This window comes from Lottia gigantea (genome assembly GCF_000327385.1).
Source record: "Lottia gigantea unplaced genomic scaffold LOTGIsca_23, whole genome shotgun sequence".
NCBI classification, from domain to species: domain Eukaryota; kingdom Metazoa; phylum Mollusca; class Gastropoda; family Lottiidae; genus Lottia; species Lottia gigantea.
Genome location: NW_008708645.1, coordinates 2,851,340 through 2,867,719, shown reverse-complemented (window position 1 = coordinate 2,867,719; position 16,380 = coordinate 2,851,340). Strand labels below are relative to the sequence as shown.

Sequence of the window (16,380 nt, the reverse complement as noted above, 5' to 3'; positions counted from 1 at the left end):
ATACACAAACACTAGTTTAAAGATTATAGATGGAAACTGAAAGAGTAATGCGGTTAATCTGGAAATTGTAGGCTATATCATCATTCTTAAGAAGACATTAATGCGACTGTTTGCTACAGATATTAACTAAATATTTGCTTTACAAACTGATATACTTAATTTTCGTCGTTGAAATTGAGCTCCACCAGTTGTAGTCCGAAACATCTGCCCATATTCCAGCTTTCAGCTATTGTGAAAGTTGTCAGTGGGAGTAAGGTCAGAAAAACTAGGCTCTGTTTTAAGGGGTTCCGAACCTATCAAACCCTTTATTTTCATCATACCATCATTATCCCCTACACCATTTATTATTTTAACAAAACGAATCCCTCGCCGACAACCAAAGAATGGAAGGTCACAGGGTCACGTGATTCTAACAAAACGAAAGTAGCGGTAATGCCCAAGCATCAGGTGGATTCGAGGTAAATAAATATGTCTCGGACCATATCAGCTGGTAAAGCAAATTTGAAAAGAAAGAAAGGTCTATAAAGATAACAACTTCGGTTCACAGTTAAGGACCATTTTTACCAGCCAAACCTCTTGGCATTGATCTTTCCCGGATTATCCATACCCGTTTACAGGGTCGACTGGATTTATGAGTGATGATGACTTATTCAAGGTCATCGGACTATCACACGTAGATCGTAGGCGATTATATTAATTCTAAAAGCGACCTTTATTACTTTTTTATAATATAATTTAGATATCAAATTAATGCTTTCTGAATACTTTAATATATTACTATTATTGCTTTATCTTTTAAAAAAGATATATATAATAATATTTTCAATATGATATGGCATTTAATCAGTCAGTATGGCCACATCAAGTCTAACATTAAAACGTGAAATTGGTCTGATCGGTGGTATAAGCTATATAGTTGGAACGGTTATAGGCTCTGGTATATATATATTTCCAGGAGCAGTTCTTCAAGGATGTGGAAACTCCATTGGATTAACACTATGTATGTGGGTGTTCAGTGGATTCACATCCTTATGTGGTGCGATTTGTTACGCAGAATTAGGTTAGTAGATCTAAATTTCTTATTCGCAAAATGTTGGTCAAATCCCAAGACCGATTAAATGTTAAACTAGTACGAACTGTGTCTTATACCTTGACGGCAATAGACATCTTTTTTTGTATGACGGAAGATTTTAAATGAAGCGATTTTATAGTTGGTCCTCGAAAATGCGTTTCCATTCATTTACTGGAAGTCTCAAGTTCCCTATGAACGGGCAAATCCAGAAATAAAAGTCAATAGTTCGCTTGAAGCTAAAGGTCTGGTATATTTTGGGTTCTGATACAAAAGAAAACACCCAGCTCAAAAGAAACATACACACTTTATTTTTGTCCCTGAAAAGGCAACGCTCATTCCACTTTTTGGTGTTTTTAGTTATATTTCATTTCAATTTTAGGTTCCCGAATAGGTAAATCCGGAGGCGACTATACATATATCAAAGAATCGTTTGGTAATTTGTTTGGTTTTCTATATGCTTGGATGAATCTGTTGACGAGACCAATGTCTGCAGCTATTGGTTGCATGGCGTCTGCTGAATATATTATGACAGCAGTTTCTTGTTCAGAAGATATCCATCACTCGGCCAAAACATTGTTAACATTGGTTATTTTGGGTAGGTATATTTGCTTACCTTTAAACACTCCTTACTATACGCGCACATGGTCAAGAATAGACTGGCCGTGTTTTCTAGCTACACTCAAATCGAATCGCTGCATTCTTAACCTATTTATTTTTCAGTATTTGTAGTGTGTCTGAATGGTTATAGTGTAAAACTGGGTAGTTACTACCAAACAATTAGTACTATTAGTAAAATTGGTGTATTAGTAATCATTATTGTTGCCGGTTTAATACATTTAGGTCAAGGTCAGTTACGATTTGACAGCTTATCTCACCTAGCCAGATTGCTCAAAAAATGGCCCATCTGTCCCTTTAAACAGCTCTGAAAATCTTGGGTTGTCTCAGTCCAACATGATCTCACTTCTCAAAGTAGGGTTACTATCTGCTTGCTAGCTGGTTATGAGAGTCTATGGCGATAGCATACAATAGATCATAAAGACGAAAGTTACAACTCTGTATTTTTGCAGGGCATAATGACAACTTTCAAAACGCATTCAACACAGAAAATGTCACAGTGCTTGGTTTGTCTAAAGCATTTTATGCTTCATATTTTGCTTATGGCGGATTGTAAGTATTTTCAGTAAATTGTATTCATTTGGGTAGGTCCTATTGCGGTGGCTGAGTGAGCTTGATGCTTACTCGTCCACCAGAAGGTCTAGGGTTTCAAATCTCAAAGGCCGAGAGCCCGTCAGTGATACACGTGGACAGTGAAAAACGTCGTTCGCACAAATAAGATATAGGTCTGCTCTCGTTCGTGACAGACATGGTTCTCTTTTAGCTCAAACCAGCTATTGTGATATTTTAGGGGACGTTGCATTCGGCAACAGGACACTCGAGAGTTCCTGTAATGCTGAATGTTGCAGAGCACTTAACCATAAAAACAAAACCAAAAAATTACTAGGAAGTGAGAGCTAGTAAATTTAAGCTTTCACCTCGAACTCAATTTACAATGTTGAATCTTTCACAATATACAAACGTCCCCGAAACGAAGCCTTCTCATATTTTTTCATTTTAAAAATACTTTGTGAAATTATCCACGATTAAGCCTTTCCATCCCCTTTTCAGTGAAATGTTGTCGTTTGGCGCCGAAGAAATCAAAAGATCAAAACGGTATGTTTCTTTAAAATTTGCAATGATATTTATCTTGTATAAAGGAACTCTATATCAAGGATATTTATATGCTAATTTAGATCGAGGATGCCAATATTTAAACTAGATATAGAGGATATTTATGTTTTAAGCACTATATCCAGAAGAATTTTGTTTAAGCTCAGCATCGAAGTTTTTTTTGGAAAAAGGACTAGACCAATATCAAGATATTATTTATATAGTTGTATGGAGGATACGTATGATTTTTCAGCTCTAGTCAGAGGATATTTACATTTAAGCTCTATTTAGAGGATATTTATATTTAAGCTCTATATAGGGGATATTTATGTTTGAGCTCTATATCAAGGATATTTAATTTTAAGCTCTATTATAGAGGGTATTTATATTTCAGTACAATACCAATATCTATTATACTTGGTGTGTTGTTAACTATAATAGCTTATGTATCAACAATCATAGCATATCACGCTGTTCTTACCAACTCTCAGATCACTTCAGATGTTGCAGTTGCATACGTATGTATAGTTATATATTTTGTATATTTCGACCTGTATGCTTTGTTGTATATTTTGTATATTTTGATCTGTATGTATAGGCCAGTAGGTTGACAAAATTAGCCAACTTTTTGAAATGATATATAGAGTTTAAGATGCCGAAGATTCGAAGGTTAACACATTACAACTGGACCTATACCGGAATCAAATCTTTAACCTTCACGTTTGCGTGTACAATCTGTATTTTCGTTCAAAACGTTGACATCCTTTTGCGAATTCTTAAACAATTTATATCAATTTTGGGTTAATTCTTTCATGTTTCTCCTGTTTTTTTTAGGTTTTCGCTCAACATAAACTAGGCTTTTTTCAATGGGTAATATTACCAACCATTGGACTGTTTGCCGCTGTTTCTGCCAATTTCAACGTCTTTCAAAGTAGCAGGTGATTTTTTTTTGCCAAATTTCTGAAATTATTTTTTGTGAAGCTTTATTCTTAGAATGAAGCATTGTGTGTTATACCTTTCTATAGATTTAATATCGCTCTCTCCCCAAGTTAGTAGCTTTTGGCAGATGCACAAGTATATGGCATTGACGTACAGGGCCGCGTTAATAATACTCTTACCTATAGGCGTAGCGTAAACTTGTGTGGTTCCAAAATTTAGCTGAACCGAGACAGAAAAATATACTAACAGATACAAGTCCGAACCTCACGAGCCCCGTAACCCATTTCTCGATAAAGTTAGGCTAGTATGGACATATCTTTTGAAATATTGTCATTCTAGGTTGAATTTTGTAGCCGGAAGAGACAACTTATTCCCAAGATGGTTAAGTATGGTTAATTTTAAATCCAGAACGCCTTTAGTTTCAATATTACTATTGGTAAGAATATATTTATATACGGATAAAATTGATTAAAATGTTTCCTTATTAAATTTATCAAAGTAAAGGGATTGTAAAGAGATTTTCTGAACTCTTTGTGTGTATTGGAAAAACTGATAATATCGATTTGCACCATTCCATTCAGACGTGTTCTCACTACAAAAAAAATATAGAAAACCTCTTTATAATCCATTTAACATCATCGAACAGTTCCTTACAAAAATATTTCATCAATGTTATGCCTGTTTGGATCTCATATTGTGTGCGACCACGAATATCAAAAAAAATTGTGGTTATATGCTCCCATGTAGTCATTATAACACAAAGACATGATATTTGTGTTTCAGATGGTGACTGCTAGTTTAGTAATTATATTTGTAAACATACGATCTATTTTAAGTACCTACACCTTCCTCAAAATACTGGGAACTTTCCTCAGTATTTTATCTTTAAAACGCATTCGAAAACAATATCCAGATTCTTCAACAACTTTAAAAGTAAGTTTATTGCATGCATGGTAACATGATTTGAAAATATAGTGATTTGACAGTAAGTAAAATATTGTTTTTTGACAGTAAGTAAATATTGTTTTTTGACAGTAAGTAAGATTTTGTGTTTTGACAGTAAGCAAAATATTGTGAATTGACAGTAAGTAAAATGTAGTGATTTGACAGTAAGTTAAAAGGTGTGTTTTGACAGTAAGTAAAATAAGGTATTTTGACAGTAAGTAAAATATGCTTATTTGACAGTAAGTAAATATTGTTTTTTGACAGTAAGTTAAATGTTGTGTTTAGACAGTAATAAGATTTTGTGTTTTGACAGTAAGCAAAATATTGTGAATTGACAGTAAGTAAAATGTAGTGTTTTGACAGTAAGTAAAAAGGTGTATTTTGACAGTAAGTAAAAAGGTGTATTTTGACAGTAAGTAAAATAAGGTATTTTGACAGTAAGTAAAATATGCTTATTTGACAGTAAGTAAATACTATTTTTAGACAGTGAAATGTTGTGTTTTGACAGTAAGTAACTATTGTTTTTTGACAGTAAGTAAAATGTTGTGTTTTGTTTTTTGACAGTAAGTAAAATGTTGTGTTTTGACAGTAAGTTAAATGTTGTGTTTTGACAGTAAGTAAGATGTAGTGATTTGACAGTAAGTAACTATTGTTTTTGACAGTAAGTAAAATGTTATGTTTTGACAGTAAGTAAAATATGGTGTTTTGACAGTAAGTAAAATATGGTGTTTTGACAGTAAGTAAAATATGGTGTTTTGACAGTAAGTAAAATCTTGTGATTTGACAGTAAGTAAAGTCTTGTGATTTGACAGTAAGTAAAGTCTTGTGATTTGACAGTAAGTAAAGTCTTGTGATTTGACAGTAAGTAAAGTCTTGTGATTTGACAGTAAGTAAAATCTTGTGATTTGACAGTTAGTAAAGTCTTGTGATTTGACAGTAAGTAATAAAATAATCAATTGTATGGCATTAACATTACTTTTATTTTTAGGCTCCTCTACTGTGCCCAGTTGTGTATGTCACTATTACATTACTTGTATGTATAGTATTTTTAGTGTTTGATATCCAGGCAATGTTATCAGTGACTATATTGTTAGGAAGCGGTGCGATAGCATACCTTATCTCAACTGAAACACCACTATGCAAGATATCACCTTTAAAACCATTAAACGGTGTGTATTATGTCCAATTTCCAAATTGGAGTGCCGAAAATTACGCATGGTAAGACCTATGAAAGACGGAATTGGCTCAGAAATACCTTTAAGAGTGGGGGGGGGGGGGGGAGTTGGATTGTACGTTAGCAAATACAGTTAATGGCAGCCCTCGATAGAAACTGCCATAATGTTTCGCTAGCGTACATCCCAACCGAATCGCTGCTTTACAAACCTCTATGATAAAAGAAAGGTGGGTATTGCAGTCAAGGTATTACACACAGTTTTTAATAGCGTGAAATAGTAATAGATTTTTGTAGGTGCGGGCTTGACCACACAATAATCGTAATTAAAACAGAATATAACCTCTCTGTATATCGTTTCATTTCAATGCATGTATTTAAATTTCAGATGCGATCATTCTTATCTGTAGACGAGTTTTATTGTGTGATTATTCCACGTTTATTGATATAGAATAGCTGTTGCTATCTGGTTATTTATACTGTTATCAGTGTGGGATGTTAACTGGTAATCTATAACCTAACGTTCTATGAAGTTTACATGGATTGGAAATTTCAAATTCAGATATTATAGTGATAATAGAAAAGGTTAATGACACGAACGAAAAAAATAGATGAAAAAGACTTTACAGCAATATTTTGAATTTTAATTTTTATGAAGACAACGTTTGGAAGTAGACTTATTTGTTGTATTTGAATTTTGACCTTTTTTTCAAAAAAAAAAAAAAATTGTAAGAAAATGAAGTTTATAGAACACAATGTTAAAAGAAAATCTAGAATGATCTTACATTGTTATTAAAAACTTCAAAATCAAATGTTGTTATTTTGAAGCTGTGTATCCCTTGATCTGATGTGCTGAACAGAGACCTTATATATTTAGGATGGCATATTGTATTCAATACTCTAGTTTACGTTTTTATTGATAAAGCCACACGACGTTTCTCTTTTTTTGTATTCCTTAAATGCACAGGTACCTTGGTCTCAAAAACGACAATTGATCCGCTAAACTGATCAATAATAGTGTTCACATTTTACCGACGAAATTTTAGCCATTAACCTTCCTAACAACGGGTATCCATAATTATCCATGTTTGAAAGTTATTGCAATGAGTCGTCATTGTCAGAGCCACCATTTTGAAAAACGCTTAAGACTTGATAAATCAAATATTACCGTACAGCGACGTCATTGTTTTTTTTCTTATTGGCCTTATTAACTTTCCAATACCCCAACTTTTCAGAATTGGGATGAACTTGTGATATATATATATATATAAAAAGTGAAGGGATTATGCGATTTTCGTGCATTTCTGGGTATTTACATGATATTCAAGGCCCAAATCAAACCCAGACAATGCCGAACCATGACCTTTAAAACAAAACTGACGTGCAATTCATTAGAAGAGGAAGTCGGTGTTGTTTTCCTAATGAATGGAATTTTAAAATAGAAAATATAATTTTAACCAAGTGACTAATATGATGAGAGAATTTATACGTATCTTCGTCCGTTTCTAATTTGGATCATTTTTAAAGAATGTTTAGGCAAATCTTAGTTTTGAAAATTTTATTCTAGATTTTATCCAGCCTTTAAATCAGAACGGAAGTTGATTACCCGGTATGATTCAATGAGTGACTATTTCTCACCACATGTTTTAAAGGGCGACACTCCAGAAATCTAAGTGAAATAAATCTCAGAGAAAGCTTAGAGAAAAAACCACAGGTGCAATAATAACTGCATTCCACTATTGAATTCCTAAAATCAATTAGGTAGACTATCTTGAATCTGAAAGATAGGCGCTGCAACGTATTAGTCATCGTCTGGTTCTGATGGAGCAATAAACATGACCAGTGTGCTACAAGTGATTAATATTTAAATATCTCTATGTGATATTGATATTGATAATGGTATTAAAATTGTTATATATTTGGAAGAAAACATATCAATGTTGATTATTAAAGATGTTCTATATTATACAGGTGCTATACTATATAAATATATAGAATATCCCTATGTTGGTTATGGGTGGTGTTATATGTGTAATAAAATATCCCTATGTTGGTTATATCTATGAAGTTTATATTTATAAAAGAATTGTCAATTTTGGTTTAATATGATGTCATATTTGTATTAAAACATCTTAATTGGTTATAAGTTATGTTATAACATCTTAATTGGTTATAAGTGATGTTAATTGGTTATAAGTGATGTTAATTGGTAATAAGTTATGTTATATTTGTAATACAATATCTCAACGTTGGTGAAATGATGTGATTGCAAAAAGGGGGACAAATCCTAAGGGACTAGTTTGATTTGATTAAAATTGTACTTTAAACTCTGGATATTGATAAATTTGGTCATGGTCAAAATGTTAAGGCTTTTATTTTCATGTCAAAGGGAAATTTCTCGATTACTTCAAGCTATCATGGCATTTCTTGTCGTTCCTATGAGTATTATTTACGTTTAGCTTTCACATGCCCAAGGGGGGTAAATCTTAAGCGATTCTAGATCACTTATCAAATACGTTTAATGTGTAACCACATAGATAGAGCTGGGATATCTGCACTAGTTAGGCTCGAATATCTAGGTCACAAGATAATTTGCGTAAAGGTAACTGTTTAAAAAAGCAGACGACACACACCTGTACTCTGAAGTCAAGGTCATTTAGCCAAAAATTAAAATCAAAACCCATCTCCTTATCACCATGGTTTCAATCTCCGGAAATATTCAGAAGCAAGTGTTCCTTCAATTATCTTAAGAGAGCGAGTCATTTCTTGTTTCACACACGGAAAGTAAGCGGGAATTTGGTCTTTTTCCCCAAAAGAAATAAAATCCGAAATTCCAATATCAATTTGAGTAATTGAGACTTTCCTAGAAGTAAAAGAAAATTGCCTATAAAAAGTCGATGCAAGCCTACCTCTGGAGTTATAGTTTCTACGAAGTGCAATTGGGTACCTTCAATAAGAACGAGCTATTTCCGCGTATCGAATACAGGCAGTCCTTACCACCTGGCCTATAAACTGTTTATCTGTCGAGTTGTATTATTATAAGCTTCGTCATGGATCTGTCATCTGAGCATGCTATTTGCAGAATGGACGACACTAGTGGACATGACTCGAACATTTTGATGCGGACTGATGGCAAATGTAAATGTAACTGTCACACCAGCGTTAAGTTTTTAACGGTAATTTCTGTGATATCGTGTGTCGTGTGTCTAATATGTATGTTTACTTTACTTTTATTTATAAACAATAACACTGTTCAATCCGAACCTTCGTGGAATGATAATATTAAACTGACAGACTCTTCCAGGAACCTTGATAACACACTAGAACCGGTAAGTCTAACTTTTTCATGTTACGGTGTAAGGTTCGATCACTTTCAAGGTGCCTTTTGCTGTCAACCATTTTTGCAACAGAAATGGAAAGTGAAAGTAAGAGTCGAGTGAGAGAATTTGCTATTATCGAATGGATGGGTGTAAAATCGGATGGATGTTCGCATCAATATCTGGATGTCCAAATGTGCAAAACGTTTCCCCAAAGCACGCTTGGTTTTGTTGTTGTTGACAGGGATCGCTAAATATATCTAATTAAGTGTCCTCAATAATTATTTCCGGTTACCAACAACATTAACATATCACGTAAACCACACATATTTGAGGTTTTTATGGCCAACATTATAATATAATATCTTATTTATTAAACATTAGTATTTAGTTACAGAAGCATTTAGTAATATTTAGTATTTAGTAATTGCCAAGTCTGAAATTTTGCCCTTTCATATATCAGCTTCTATCAAATATTGTAAAGGTTTAATTTTGAAACGACAAGAGAAAAATCACTTGAACTAATCCAACACGTCAAAAATTCGTCAGCTGAAAAAATCGAGGAGGTAGGCATGTCCAACAGAACTCTTGAATCATGCGAGAAGGAAATAAATGACAAAGCCTGGATGCAATAGTTAACCGAATTCATGATCGGCGAATACAAACGGAAATTCGAAGTTATATATTTGGAAAACAGAAGAACAAGCTCAGTCTGAATTAAAACAAGTTTCGCCCTGCCACGAGCATTCATTTTCTAGTAAGCCCACGAAGGGGATTTAATAATTCAACAGCATATAATTAACTTCTTTATTTTTCTTCTTGATTATGAATACGAAGCTTCATGACATTCATACACATTAAGCACTCAAGCTTTAAAGAAATTGTAAACAGGTTTTCGAAAAATTGTATGTGTATCGAGGACACTGGTAGCATCAATTTGTCCCATTCCAGTTTTTAATCTGACGTCTGTGATTCCTGCAATTCCACTAAAACTAAGCGTTTGATCACTTCACTAATAGCAAAATATGCTTATTACATAAGAACTAGTGATTAGTGACGTCATAAAACGCATAGTTTTAGGGGAATTGTAGGAACCACAGACATCTGATAGAAAACTGGAACGGGACAAATTGATGCTATCATTGTCCCCAATACTGGCAATACACTTTGGAATGTTTTACCTTTTAACATTAGATGCTGCACTTCTTTAGAAACTTTTAAGTCTCTTCTCAAGACGTTTTTATTTAAGAAAGCTTTTAATTTATAGATTGTTTTATTCCTTATATTTATACATATTTTTTCTACGTTTATTCATTTATATTTTTATACTTAATTGCCAATTTTACCAATATGTTGATATTCTATGAATTGTATTGTACAGCGCATCTGAGCACATATTGTGAAAGATGGTGCTCTATAAGTGTCTTAATAATAATAATAATCATACCAGGTAGGGTGTTAGCACCGAAAATGGCGTGTCTCCATACTAACACGATCTTTTCAACACAACAGATCTGTTTTTCCAGTTCGACATCTTTGAGCTTAACTCATGTTGAGTCCGAAAGGGAACGTGTGTTTTTGCTAATAGTGTTACGAACATAATTTCCATACGTCTGTATAAGTTGGTATTTGAATCTGATGACGTTCTCTGAAAACATTTCCCGTGCGTCTCAAATATGTGGCTGAAAGAAAAATTAGAACAAGGTGCAATTTTTTCTTCACAGGTGTCAGTTGCAGACGATTTCGATGAAATCAATAGATATGAACGGGCGCCCAATGGCCCAAGAAATAAAAATAGAAATGGAAAAGTAAATAAGAAAAGAAGATGCAAATGTAAGTAAAATTTAAAGTTGGGGTGCCTGGTAATTTATAATTTACATGGTTTACTGCAGTTAGAAATCAATAGTGAAATAACTGTACTGTTTTTAAAGTTCATACATTTCATACGACAAATTTCGCTCCTTCCTAGCATTGATGAAAAAAAAACAACAACACTGACTTAAAAAAACAACTTAGACCCACTTTAGCTCATTTTTAAAACACAATTCATTCGGTTTCACCCGTTTTATAACATTTTTTGAAGGTAAACGTGGAAAACAAGGTAAACGTGGAAAACAAGGTGCAGCTGGACCTCCAGGTTTGTATAAACTTACTACTTCCAGCAACAAAAAAGAGCCATTACAAATAAATACCAGCAAAAAAGCACAATTCCATCAAAACAAGATGGGACTGACTAGGGTTAATATTGAATAAAGATATGAAAATTGTGTTCTGTAGCTTCTGGCACTGTTTTAGTTCACTGATTATGACTTTTCAGTCTTAATCTAGAACAATACGGCAAAGGTATACTTACTCTTAGGATGGCAAAAAAATGAAATTATTATTCAATCGGCTACCTGTAGTTCCCGCAATTCCACAAAAGCTAAACGGTTTATGACGTCACTAATCACAAAGTCGTTACAGCATTTATTATATTGCAATTAAAGACGTCATCAAACGCTTTAAGTGTAACTGCAAGAACTACAGACGTCTGATTGAAAATTGGAACGATGCAAATGGATGCTATTAGTGTCCCCGATATACATAAACAGTTTAGAAAACCCCTTTACAATCCCGTTGATAGCTTAATGAATTACTGCTATGCACAAGGTCATAGGGTCACAAACAATTTTCTTTTTTACCTTTCAGGACCAAAAGGAGACCCAGCGGTAAGTATTCTAAGTTAAAAAACATTTCAGACTTAAAAGATGGGTTCCCTTATTTTCACTTATGAAAATGAAAATGCTTATACTTATATGAATAGAAAGTAGAGGTGTTCTAATGACTTGGAAAAGTACCTGTTTGTCTCACATGTCCGTAATTAATTCATAATTAGCTAAATTAGAAAAGAATTACCAGCAGAATGCCAATGAGTGACCGATCAAGAAAGGTCAAAAAATCTTTTTTTTGTTTATCCAGACTGTACATACATGGACATTTATTATAAGTTAAAACTCTTAATTATATGCAATAAGAACATAATGAAATGATTAAGAATACATAATTCATTAGAAACACCAATTAATCAAATAGTTTGCTTAATTTGACATTAAAAAATCTTTAAATCTGTGAGTTGCCATGTCACTGTTTTTGGCAGTACATAGTACATGAAAATACATAGCTAAAACTGTAACTGACAAAAGTCAACAATCGATAAGTCAACAATCCATAGGTCAACAATCGATAAGTCAACAATCATAAGTCAACAATCCATAAATTAACAACCCATAAGTCAACAATCACAAGTAAACAATCCATAGGTCAAGAATCCATAAGTCAACAATCATTAGTCAACAATCCATAAGTCAACAATCATAAGTCAACAATCATAAGTCAACAATCCAAAAGTCAACAATCCATAATTAAACAATCCATAAGTCAACAATCCATAATTAAACAATCCATAAGTCAACAATCATTAGTCAACAATCCATAGGTCAACAATCATAAGTCAACAATCATAAGTCAACAATCCATAAATTAACAACCCATAAGTTAACAACCCATAAGTTAACAATCCATAATTAAACAATCCATAATTAAACAATCCATAAGTCAACAATCATAAGTCAACAATCCATAAGTCTTGTCCACAAGCAGGCAAACTCAATGAGGTGGTGCAATAATAATCCTCTATAATTCAAGGATAAAATGAATGATCATAGCAGAAGTCTCTAGTCACAATATTCGCCAAGATATCACATCCCTAACTTCAAAAACTCAAAAAAGCCCAAAATTCAATGCTATTAACATATCTCTTTTGTTTTAAAGGAACCACTAATGACAGCTCACTATGCCTCAAACTTTGAAAACAGCGAAAAGAAAGAATTCGGAGAAGGTATGTTATTTACATAATAAGCATGCAATAATGCAAGTATATAACAGTTACAAGATACAGTATGTTTTAAATAAACTATAAAAATATATTTCGGTTGGTAAACTTCTAGTCCTTCTAAATTATGTTAAATTAGCAAAGATTTTGTAGCGTTTTGTGAATTTCTATTGAATGGTTTGTCTCAAATTGCTTAATTGAGGAAAGCGGAAAAATGAAGACAGAGTTGAGGTTATCTCCCCCTAAGACTCGATACACTTGGACCCCTTTATAAAAACTTCTTAAGCAAATACTGATACTGCAAGTATTTCTCAACAGTGTTTATTAGTCGTATGTTATGAATGCATCTAATGATCTAAACATAGCCAAAGTAAAACATACATTGCTCATTTTTTCCACATGTTATGACATATCAGGATACTGCGATGCATTTGCGATGTCCATTGATCGTATGTTCAAAACAAACATGGGTGTCCATATGACCTAACACTGCTTATTTTAAACAGCGCTTTCATTAATTTTTTTCATTGTTCGATAAACCAAACAAAATAACATTTTGGTGAGGGCACACAAGCGGTCTTGGCCGGAGATTTTTGTCGCCGACTACAGTCTGAGTAAAATCTCGCATGTGCCCATGCTTTCACGACAAGATTATCGTGTCGCCGACAGGATTTATAATATCTCTGTTAGTTTTATCGCCTGCATGACAGAGGGTCATCATCTAATCAGATTCATTTTCCTTTCATATGCATGCTCCGCATGTGATTATCGACATGGTGGAGATTTTTTGTCTCATCGTGTGCCCGTGCCAGTCGGCGAAACTCTTGACAAGACTTAGTCGGCGAAAAAAATCTCCGACTGAGACTGCTCGTGTATCCGCCCTTTAAGTATTCTCCAAAATCAGATCAAGATCTGAGTACTGTTATCTTTCACAATCAGCGTAAGGAAATAATCAATCAAGATGATAATAGTAGGTTATCTTAGGTTAACATTTACCACTTCACCTGTTTTGGCATGATAAAAATTATCACTTGTTTTCATTATGATTCAGGTACAAAATGCATAGAGTTGTCAGGGAAAACAGTTTGTCGAAATCGAACTATCATAATGCCAAAGAGTAAGTGGTAATCAAATTTATGAGGCAAATATTTTCATTCTGTTTAAAATACCCATAAATCACGTCGTAGCAACATATCAAACTAAGTACAAAGAGTTAACTAGACTTCAATATTAGAGAAATAGAGGTTAAAATATTAGCTTTACCAGATGATAGACACAATTTTCAGCTATCCGTAATACTTTTCAGAATTAATATACGACGTACTGTTGTGCTACAATTTACAAAACCAGTTTGAAGCTGCTGTGATACAATGTGTCTGTATGCAAAAAAATCGCTCACGTAGTCACACGTTGTTGCAAACAAAACTTTCAATTTGTTAAGGATTTCGAAAGAAAACAGGACATCAGACTTTAATTCTGAAAGGTGGCATAGATGGCTCAAATTAAATTTCAGCTACTGAAATATGTAGCTAATAAAAGCGCTGTATCTCATTAATTTCGTTTGCTTAATCCAATCCTGGATGCATGAAAAATGATACACAATTTTCAGATGACAAACTCAATGGTCTACTAAAATTTCCATCGACAGATTCAAGATACGACTTCCTGCACCCAGCCAGCTGGTATCAAGAAAAACATGGTCCATTAATGCAGCTTAATGAGAAGGGTACTTTCATAGTCCAGAAAACAGGAATCTACCTAATCTACAGTACTGTAAGTGTAAGTTAATTCATTCCAATATCCACGTGTATCAATTTCATAAATAGTGCCCAAAGAATTGACAAAAAATACCTCAAGCAAAGAAAATTGAATGATATAAGCAAAATTTAAATTGAGTTGACAAACCCAAAAGAAGAGTGATATCATTGCCCTTATTCAAATCCGAAGCTTTTTTCTTTAAAACAATAGTTGAATCCTAGGTAAAATTTTAGTGGTTCAGAAGTTTGCGGAGGGAGCGGAAGCAGTCAGTCAAAATGTCATGTGAAATTCTTAACAATAAAGTGAGACACTTAATAGAAAATTTAGCAAATGCTGATTGGATCAGTGGGTTAAGTTTGATTTGTTTTGTTACAGACTCACTACTTTGACTCTAAGCTTCTGTTAGCTCAAACAGTACAAATTAATGGCGAAACCAAGTTCCGGTGTTTAGATGGTATAGATTTTGTTAAAAACCAAGAACCAACGTTAAACAGGCGACATAAAACTTGCTCAGTATCAGGTAACAACAACAAATCACATCGCTTTGTGTGCAATGATGTCTAGCCATCATGAAGATTTGAATGCAAGACCGTGGAATAAAATTTGAAAATGGGCCTAATTTTGAAAAAAATGTAACGAAATAAAGTAAAGAACACGAAATACTCCTTACATTTACATATATTGTTGTTTGAACAAAATCTTATCTATAGGACATTGGTCGAACCCTTTAACCCTCTCACTCTTTTAAAAAGGAGGTTCAATTTTCAAAACTGATACTGTATTCTTAATGATAAAGCTCAGCAGTTTTCTTTTTAAACTGGGCCTTGGCTGTTAAACATAATATATATTTTAATAAGCTTTTATTATTACAGGTGTAACAAGGTTGAAGAAGGGTGATAAATTAGAGATTCAAAATGTATTCCATGATGTCATTATAGATATCACTAAAGACAGAACATATTTTGGAGTGGTTCTCTTACACGAATAACATCACTATCTGGATAGTGACCAAATGAGCCGTTGATCTAATAGCAAATGGCAGGGAACTGTTCAATCAGAGCTTTCCATTTGTTTAAATTCACCTATTCGATTTTGCAATCATTAAGATGCAATAGAACATCATTTTAAAAATGGTTCAATTGTTTTGGAGGAAAGCCGATTTTCAAATGCTACTGACAATACAGTTTAAAATATAATGGCAATATAAGACAATGGCAGTTTGGCAATATAAAAGACTTTTCAGTTTCAGCTTAAAATATATTGATGGCATAATACAATTTGAATGCAGTGTAAGCTTTGAGACAGCATTAAAAAACACTTTGATTGCAGAGTTAAATATAATGGAATTATATTGACAGCATCTTAATCATTATAAATTTCAGGCATTAGTTAAAATCTATATTTTGACAATTCTACATTATTTATATAAGAAGACAATCTGTCTTGCACTTAACATTTGGTCATTTTTTTGTCTAATAGCTGAGTTTTTTTTTTGCTTGATGTCTATGCATGAACTAAATCATAATTTTTGGACACAAAAATGACACATTTTGAAAGTATTGGAGTTTATTTTTGAGTGAATTTAATGAATTCATTAGTT

General features: G+C 33.3%; 2 protein-coding genes across 2 annotated transcripts; both read left to right on the top strand.

The window, feature by feature from the left end:
- Positions 1-852: 852 nt before the first annotated feature.
- Positions 853-5,885, top strand: LOTGIDRAFT_160167 (hypothetical protein; the record flags this gene model as incomplete). The annotated part of the gene is made up of 10 exons (XM_009055045.1): positions 853-1,060; positions 1,452-1,667; positions 1,793-1,918; positions 2,140-2,239; positions 3,174-3,297; positions 3,614-3,717; positions 4,058-4,154; positions 4,502-4,651; positions 5,147-5,194; positions 5,652-5,885. The coding sequence occupies 10 exons, from the start codon at positions 853-855 to the stop codon at positions 5,883-5,885; spliced, it is 1,407 nt and encodes a 468-aa protein (XP_009053293.1).
- Positions 5,886-8,917: 3,032 nt separating this feature from the next.
- LOTGIDRAFT_160166 (hypothetical protein) lies at positions 8,918-15,768 on the top strand (the record flags this gene model as incomplete). The annotated part of the gene is made up of 9 exons (XM_009055044.1): positions 8,918-9,163; positions 10,876-10,984; positions 11,235-11,288; positions 11,840-11,859; positions 12,962-13,028; positions 14,074-14,139; positions 14,632-14,795; positions 15,156-15,300; positions 15,653-15,768. The coding sequence occupies 9 exons, from the start codon at positions 8,918-8,920 to the stop codon at positions 15,766-15,768; spliced, it is 987 nt and encodes a 328-aa protein (XP_009053292.1).
- Between the last annotated feature and the right edge of the window lie 612 nt (positions 15,769-16,380).